General features: G+C 42.4%; 1 protein-coding gene across 1 annotated transcript in view; it reads right to left on the bottom strand.

Annotated features, from left to right (window-relative positions):
• Positions 1–835: 835 nt before the first annotated feature.
• zgc:152830 (uncharacterized protein LOC767682 homolog) overlaps positions 836–9,463 on the bottom strand; it is a 46,252-nt gene continuing 37,624 nt past the window's right edge. The window contains exons 15-17 of the mRNA XM_043681370.1: positions 4,079–4,136; positions 2,064–2,245; positions 836–1,409 (exon numbers count right to left, since the gene is read on the bottom strand). Coding sequence (XP_043537305.1) covers positions 1,275–1,409; positions 2,064–2,245; positions 4,079–4,136 — 375 coding nt within the window. The 3' untranslated portion in view covers positions 836–1,274. The remainder of the gene's footprint in view (positions 1,410–2,063; positions 2,246–4,078; positions 4,137–9,463) is intronic.

The following is a 9,463-nucleotide window of genomic DNA, read 5'->3' as shown; positions in this document are numbered from 1 at the left end:
TAACAGAAGTTGTTGTTGGACAGTGAAAACCAAGAACTTCACCAAAACACTTAGTTTTTCATGTGCTATTGCACCAATTCTATACTGAAACCCTAAGTATGTGTATTCAGTAAGGAACGGCCCAAACAAGTGATGCTCCGTAATCGAAATATCATGTCGTGAGAATTACGACACCTTAAGGAAATTAATTGTCCTGTTCAATGGTGGTACATGCCTCAAAAGATGAGGACATGCTTTGAAAAGATGAGGACATTACTGGCTAAGCCAGCAAATATAGTCTATACTTAAATTGTCCAGATGGCAGTTAAGAATCAACTATATTGCGGTGGGTCAGGAGTCACATGTAGGCAAGACCAGATAAGAACAGCCGTTTCCATCTCTCATGGACATGAACGAACAATTGGCAATGGTTTCATTGACATCATTAGACTCATTAATCCAGATTTTTACTGGGTTCAAATGCCACCATCTGCCTTGGCAGAATTGAATCCATGTCCCCAGAACTTTTGCTGGGTCTCCCAATGAACAGTACAACGATAATACCACAGGGCCATCATACCTGCACTATTTCATGAACAGTATTTGTTGAAAATGATCCACTACCAATGCACAATGTCCATTCATGACTGAAGAGAAGTTTGGAACAAGTACTTTCTAATATTTAGTTTGGTTTAAATCATACATTCAATCAAGAGCCAGAATGCAAATCATGATACTTAACAACAAGTATAACTGCAATTATATTTGCAGGACAAGGTCAACCACACAGATACCAAGTGAACTGGCATTTCATGTGTATTCACTGGTTTAATCATCTCCAATAAGACCCTCCCAAACAAGGCCATCTTAATCTTTATTTATTTCTGAACATTACATTTGCTGTTTGTTTCTGTCATAATCACTAATTTCCTTCTTCTGATCGTGTGACCCCAAGTAATTTTTTTCCCCACCTCAGCTCAACTTGAAATTTGCAGTGTTGGAAGTTTAGCTTTGCAGAAGTGTTTACATTGCACCAATACAATTTTGTACTGAAAGACAGTAACTTATTCATTCGCCTACCTGAGGAACTTTGGAGTACTGTCTGCAGTCAGTTCTAGGAAGGCTGCACTGACTGATTTATACCAACAACTCATGTTTAACTTCATTTTTTGTTCCCATGTCAGGTGAAACTACAAAGCCCATTATTAAGACGTCCTATGACACTGCATGGCCTCCAATAGTTGATAATGTGACATTTCTTATCTCCATGTGCCTTTGAGCTTTCCATCAGCTATTCAAATACGACTTAGCACATATTTTGCTGCCAGGGCAACCACTGGTGATCCAGTGGGTATGCCAGGAAATGGGCCAGAGGATCCAGCTATATCAATGTGAGAATAGTGCAGGGGTTTTTCAGAATCGATTCCATGCTGAAACAAAGAAATGATATCAATAAAATGGTTTGCAACCTGCTGCAATGAAACAAAAAACAAAGCCATTCCATGAAACAGTACCATATTAAGGAAGAAACCATTATGTCAAGTAATTTTGTTTTTTTTTGCTGTAATGAGGTTTTGTTCTGCTGAAGCATGTCTCCCCCCTTCCTAATGAACACACAGTGTTCGACCTTGCTCTGGCAGAATAATTAGATAAAACAGATAATCAAGGTTTGGTTTAACAATGTAATCACAGCAATTCTGATGCTTTACTCATCCTCATTACAGTCAGTCAAAAAAGAGGCAAGATTTGAATTAAGAGTCAGAGTTTTGGGCTGGGTGCTGCAGGTTGAATTGCAAAAACACCATAAGATATGGCAACTTCAATACCTCCCATTAGCTAATTGTAAAGTCTATTTTGAGACTGGGGTCAGAAAGTAAGTTTAGTCTAAAGAAAGTGATATTTTAATTTGTCATTTCTTCACGAAACATACAATTTAAAACCAGGGGCTCTGGGCTGTAAGGTGGAGGTTGAAGTTCCATCTGCATCACAAATCCACCATGATATACCTAAACAGGTCATTTAAAAACATTTCTAATTTTAAAGGTATCTAGCACAATTAATGGTCAGATTGCAAAGAATGTTACCTTATCTAGGCCAGAAGCCATGATGAGGAAAGCTGCAGGTGATTGATGTCCACGGGGTGTGGCACTGGATGGCTGGTTGTTGCACTGCAGAATCTCTTCATACTCAGACTTCCCCTTGTGAAAATCGTAATCTTCACGTCGAATGGTGGAGATTTCGAAAGGATCAGCCACTTCATCACCAGCTAACAGCAAAGAAACAGCATTCAATTCACACGGATTTATATTTGGTTCCTTGATAGCTCATCAAATCAAGGAAACATTCAAAAACCTAGTTCTGAGAGTAAGTCAACCATCATGGGAATAAAATTCCGTGACGATAACCAAACTGATCTCAAATCATGTGAACAATTTGCCCAGGAAAAAACAAAGTTTTAAGGATGGGAGTAGATGGGAAATGCATATTTGGCGCGGTTTAAAATTTGTCATATCTGAATTTTAGCACACCCTTGACTACAGTACCAAAATACACAGTAAATATTAAAGTGGGAATTTGGACTTGAGCAAACTTTGAATAGGATTGGTCAGTTAATAACAAAGCATCCATACAGCCTTCTACCACACCTCTGTCTTCACTTCACATCAAATTCTTGATTTGAGTATTTCCTATTGTTATGGAACAATACCTTGCACAAGGTGCATTATTTCATGCACAGCACAACATAGGCAGTTTAGAAACGTCTAACTGCATCATTTGCTAAGGATAAGACCAGACCCCATCAAAACACGTCGCGCACGAGATAACGCTGGCAGAGGGATTCAGCATCTTCCATGTATCTGTTTCTTGGACCAGCAGCCTCAAAACTGCCCACTTTCAGTGAACAGTCAGACTGCAAAAACCAAACCAACTCAGAAAAGCTGAGCTGAGAGCCAGGCCCCTTTCAATGTACAACTGTTATTTTTTTAATTTGAAAGCCTTTTGTCTGAGGCAGTATCTGTGAGCTGTAATCAAATTGGCTCTAAAAACCTTCAGGTAGTTCAACTCCAGAATCGTTGCTTTTCAGGTCTCTCTGGCAAAAAAAAAAAGCCAAGGACAGCATAACCTTGCTAAAAGGAGCAGTTTTGTCACACATCTCAACTCTATGCCCCCAAGTCTTCATGCAGTTATTTAACTTCCACTTAAACACAAATGGGGCTGCATGGTAGCACAGTGATTATCAGTGCTGCTGCATGGTGCGAAGAATCTAGGTTTGATCTCAGCTTTGGGTGATTGCACCTGTCTCTGTGCAGCGTGCACAGAGACATTCTCCTAGCGTCTGCACAGGTTGCTTCCGGGTTCTTTTCTCCCACAATTCAAAGATGAGCAAGTTAGGTGGATTGGCTCAGTTAAATAGTCCATTTAAAAACATTTGAGGACTATTCTGGTACCACTTTTCAAGACCTCTTCACCTTTCTGTCTGATTTAAATGCTATTATGTATCCTGGGATAGGACTCAGCCATCAATCAAGCGTACAATTGACCAAGATAAAAACCAAACAATTCCGAGCAAGTGGAACAAGTTTTGCCCATTAAAGATGCCCTTAAATGGAGATAATCTAAAGGGCTGCATGGTGGCTCAGTGGTTAGCACACTGCCTCACAGCACCAAGTACCCAGGATTGATTCAATCTTGGGTAACTGCCTGCATGGAATTTGCATATAATCCTCACATATGGCTGAGTTTCTGTTGGGTGCACTAGTTGCTGCCCACAATCCAAACATGTGAAAGTCACATGGATTGGGCATGCTAAATTGCCTGCAGTATTCAATACGCAGGCGAGGTAGATTAGCCTTTGGAAATGTGAGTTGATAGGGATAACGTTCGATGCTCTTTGCAGGGTCAGTACAGACTTGATGGACCAAATGCTCTCTTTGCACTGCAGAGATTCTGCGACTTACATTCCTCTCCAATGCACACAGAAACTGCATAAAACTATCAGTTATGACTTAGCAGGAAAGCTATTTACAGCCTTGGCTGCTTGAAATGGAGTTCAGTATACACGATGCAGTGGAGATATGAGAGGACAAACAGGCTTTACCTGACTGAAGTTGGTATGCAGTCTTAGCCTGTTGGGCAGGGCCATTATCCATGATGACCTAAACCAAAGGAAGAAAGCACATTTGTTGACAGTCTATTAAAGAGAAAGTAACTTTCGATTAAAGTGAGAGACAATGCAATGAGTGTGACATGTCTCAGTTCAGCACAAAGTAGCAAGTTATGTTCAAAACATTAAGACTGCACAAAAATGCACAGGAACATATATGAGGTTAACCAAGTTTCAAAGAAAAATTATGCAGGTGTCCTCACAGAAAGCAGCCAGGAATACATTCATGACTGGATGCTGCCTGACCTGCTGTGCTGTTCCAGCAATAAAGTTTCAACATATGAGGTTAACCAAGTTTCAAAGAAAAATTATGCAGGTGTCCTCACAGAAAGCAGCCAGGAATACATTCATGAAAATCAGATTTTTCATGTGAAATCATAAGTAGACCATTGATTTTCCAAATAATATTAAACAGAGTTAAATAATAGTTAAACAAATTAATATGCAAAAGGCACTCTTCGATTGTCCAAGCTTCATTTTGCAGCACAAGTCACACAGGACAGCTGAACTCCCAAGACCATGAAACACAGGATGTCTACTTGAATTCAGGAACAAAGTGAGCAGCCAGGAGGACTCATGTTGGAGTCTGTAATGATGACATTTTTTGTTCTCATTCTGGACTTGTAAACTGTATATTGCCATGCTAATATTTTTGATACTCGTCCAATTCTGTGACTAAGATGGTGCTGAGAGGCCACATTAAAAACATTTCACTGTACTGTATGTCCTGAAGAAGGGCTAATGCCCGAAACGTCGATTCTCCTGTTCCCTAGATGCTGCCTGACCTGCTGCGCTTTTCCAGCAACACATTTCCATCTCTTGTGTGTCAATAAAGGCAGTTCTATTCTATAAAGCATCTTTACAGGATATGAATACCATGAGACCACAAGATCCAGGAGCAGCAATTAGGCCATTGAGCCTATTGAGACTGCTCTGCCATTCAATCATAGCTATTAAGTTTCTCAACCCCATTCTCCTGCATTCTCCCCACAACCCTTGATACTCAAGAACCTATCTCAGTCCTAATTATGTTCCATGACCTGACCTCCACATGCTTTTGTGGCAGTGAATTCCATAGATTCACCAATCTCTGGCTGAAGACGTTTCTCCTTATCTCGGTTCTTTACTCGAAAGGCTGTGTCCTCGGGTCCTAGTCTCTCCTATCAATAGAAACATCTTGCCAACACCTACTCTGTCCATGCCATTTAGTATTCGGTATTTTTCATTTACATTCCCCCCCCTCATCATTCTACACTCCATTGAGTATAGCCCCAGAATGCTCAAAATGTTGCTCATATGTTAAGCTTTTCATTATCGTGAACCACCTCTGAAAACGCTCTAGGGCCAGTACATCCTTCCTGAGATATACGGCCCAAAACTGCACACAATACTCCAAATGTGGCCTGACCAGAGCCTTATCGAGCCTCAGAAGTACATCCCTCGCAAGTACAATGCCATTGTTGCATTTGCGTTCCAAATGCTGTCTCAATCTGCACGTTTACCTTGACAGAATCCTGGACAAGAACTCCCAAGTCTCTTTGCATGTCAGACTTCTGAATTCGTTGTATTCCACATGCCACTTCTTTGCCCATTCTGCTAATCTATCCAAACCCTTCGACAGCCTCCCCAATGCTACTGGTCCCTCTAGCTATCTTTGTATCATCTGTAAACTTAGCCATAATGCCCTCAGTTTCTTCATCTAGATCGTTAAATGTATAGAGTGAAAGGTTGTGGACCCAACACAGCTTTGTGGAACACTTGTCATCGGCTGCCATTCTGAGAAAGACTGTTGTATTCCCACTCTCTGCTTTCTGCTGGATATCTTGCCTCTAACGGCATGGGCCCTTAACTTACTCAGTAGCCTCCTGTGGCAGCACCTTGTCAAATACCTTCAAGTACAGGTAAAATACATCCATTGGCTCTCCTTGGTCTCACCTGCTCACTACTTTCTCAAAAGGATTCCACAATATTTATCAGGCATGACCTCCTTGATGAAACTATGCTGACTTTGCCCTATTTTATGATACACTTCCAAGTATTCAGAAATGTCATTCTTCACAATGGATTCCAGGATCTTACCAATGGATTTAAACTAGTAAGGTGGGGGGGGGGAGGATCCAGGGAGGAAAGAAATCGATCTGAGACAGGTACAGCTGAGAACGACAGACAGGCAGGCAGACAGGGCAGGCAGGGCCAAGGTGGGACTAATAGATTAAACTGCATTTATTTCAATGCAAGGGGCCTAACAGGGGAGGCAGATGAACTCCGGGCATGGTTAGGAACATGGGACTGGGATATCATAGCAATTACAGAGACATGGCTCAGGGATGGACTGGACTGGCAGCTTAATGTTCCAGGATACAAATGCTGCAGGAAGGATAGAAAGGGAGGCAAGAGAGGAGGGGGAGTGGCATTTTTGCTAAGGTATAGCAATACAGCTGTGCTGAAGGAGGATATTCCCGAAAATACATCCAGGGAAGTTATTTGGGTGGAACTGAGAAGAAAGAAAGGGATGATCACCTTATTGGGATTATATTATAGACCCCCCCAATAAGTCAGAGGGAAATTGAGAATCAAACTTGTAAGGAGATCTCAGTTATCTGTGAGAATAATAGGGTAGACAATAAGATAATAGAATGAATCCAGAGGCTGGGCCTCCACTGCCCTCTGGGGCAGAGCATTCCACGCACCCACCTCTTTCTGGGTGAAGACGTTTCTCCTCATCTCTGTCCTAAATGGTCTACCCTGTATTTTTAAGCTGTGTCCTCTGGTTTGGCACTCATCCATCAGCAGAGACAGGTTTCCTGCCTCCAGAGGAAATAATAATCTTATATGTCTCAATCATATCCCCTCTCAGTCTTCTAAACTCAAGGGTATACAAGCCCAGTCGCTCCAGTCTTTCAGCGTAAGGTAGTCCCGCCATTCCAGGAATTGACCTCGTGTACCTACGCTGCACTCCCTCAATAGCCAGAATGTCTTTCCTGGTCACCCTGTAATCTCCTAACATCCTCCTCCCATCTTCAGAATTACATCCTCAAAAAATTCCAGAAGATTAGTCAAGCATGATTTCTCCTTTATAAACCCATGCTGACTCTGACCTATCCTGTTACTACTATCCAGATGTGTCGTAATTTCATCCTTTATAATAGACTCCAGCATCTTTCCCACCTCCGAGGTCAGACTAACTGGTCTATAATTTCCTGCTTTCTCTCTCCCACCTTTCTTAAAAAGTGATACAACATCAGCCACCCTCCTATCCGCAGGAACTGATCCTGAATCTATCGAACTCTGGAAAATAATCACCAACGCATCCACAATTTCTCGAGCCACCTCCTTCAGTACCCTGGGATGTAGACCATCAGGCCCCGGGGACTTATCAACCTTCAGGTCTAACAGTCTCTCCAACACCAATTCCTGGCAAATATAAATTCGCTTCAGTTCAAGTCTTTCAGCCACCGTTACCTCAGGGAGATTGCTTGTGTCTTCCCCAGTGAACATAGATCTGAAGTAACAATTCAATTCTTCTGCCATTTCTTTGTTCCCTGTAATATATTCCCCTGTTTCTGTCTTCAAGAGCCCAATTTTAGTCTTAACCATTTTTTTGCCTTTCACATACCTAAAAAACCTTTACTATCCGCCTTTATATTTTTGGCCAGTTTACCTTCGTACCTCATTTTTTCTCTGCGTGTTTCCTTCTTCGTAATCCTCTGTTGTTCTTCCCAGTCCTCAGTTTTCCCACTTATCTTTGCTATGTTGTACTTTTTCTCTTTTAACTTTATATTTTTCTTAACTTCCCTCGTCAGCCTCCTCCTAGGATCTTTCTTCCTTTTTGGAATGAACTGATCCTGCATCTTCTACATTATACACAGAAATATCCGCCATTGTTCCTCCACGGTCATCCCTGCTAAGGTATTGCACCATTGAACTTTGGCCAGCTCCTCCCTCATAGCTCCATAGTTGCCCTTATTCAACAGAAATATTGTCACTTCCAATTGTACCCTCTCCCTCTCAATTTGCAGATTGAAGCTTATTGTATTATGGTCACTACTTCCCAACGGCTCCTTCACTTCGAGGTCCCTGATCAATTCTGGTTTGTTGCACAATATCAGATCCAGAATTGCCTTCTCCCTGGTAGGCTCCAGCACCAGCTGTTCTAAGAATTCATCTCGGAGGCACTCCACAAAGTCTCTTTCTTGAGGTCCAATACCATCCTGATTCTCCCAGTCTACCTTCATGTTGAAATCCCCCATAACAACTGCAGTAACATCTTTGCGACAGGCCAATTTCAGCTCCTGATTCAACTAAAATCCGACATCCAGACTACTGTTTGGGGGCCTGTAGATAACTCCCAAGAGGGTCTTTTTACCCTTAGAATTTCTCAGGTCTATCCACACTGACTCTACATCCCCAGATTCTAGATCCCCCCGCACAAGGGACTGAATATCATCCCTTAGCAACATGGCCACCCCACCCCCTCCGCCCATCAGTCTGTCTTTACGAAAGCAGGTGTTGCCTTGAATACTCATTTCCCAGGCCCTGTCCACTTGAAGCCACGTCTCAGTTATCCCCACAATATCGTATCTGCCAATTTCCAAAAGCTCATCCATCTTATTTCTAATGCTTCGCGCATTCATGTATAGTAATGTTAATTTGTTACTGCCCTCACCCTTCCCATCAACTCCTATTTCATTCAACCTTACAGCATGATCCCATTTTGCGTTTTCTGCCTCATTGATACAGTTGTCTTTCTTGACTTCCCTTGTTCTAACTTTCCCTTCAATTTCCTTCTAAAACATCCAGTTTGTCCCCTCCCCCCAGCTACTTAGTTTAAACGTAGCTGTGTTGCAGTAGCAAACCTGCCTGCCAGAATGCTGGTCCCTAACCTATTAAGGTGCAAACCATCTCTCTTGTATAATTTATGCTTACCATAAAACATACCCAGTGATCCAAGAATTTAAATCCTTGCTTCCTGCACCAGTTGCCCAGCCACACATTCAAGTCCATTATCTCCCTGTTCCTGGCCTCACCAGCCAGAGGAACTGGAAGCAAGCCGGAGATAACCACCATGCACGCCCTGCTTTTCAGCTTTCTTCCCAGTTCTCCGAAGTCCCGCTGTAGTATGTTCCTCCTCTTCTTCCCAACATCATTTGTGCCGACATGTACCACCACCTCTGGCTCTTCACCTTCGTCCTTGAGGATTTCCTGCACTCTGTCTGAGATGTCTTTAACCCTGGCACCAGGAAGGCAACACACCATCCTTAAGTCCCGCCTGCTGCCACAAAAACCCCGGTCAGTTCCTCTCACTATGGAGTCCCCTAT

The sequence above is a fragment of the Chiloscyllium plagiosum genome, chromosome 42, assembly GCF_004010195.1.
Source record: "Chiloscyllium plagiosum isolate BGI_BamShark_2017 chromosome 42, ASM401019v2, whole genome shotgun sequence".
In the NCBI taxonomy this organism is placed as follows: domain Eukaryota; kingdom Metazoa; phylum Chordata; class Chondrichthyes; order Orectolobiformes; family Hemiscylliidae; genus Chiloscyllium; species Chiloscyllium plagiosum.
The sequence above is the reverse complement of the archived record's forward strand: the minus strand, read 5'-3'. Positions and strand labels throughout refer to the sequence as shown.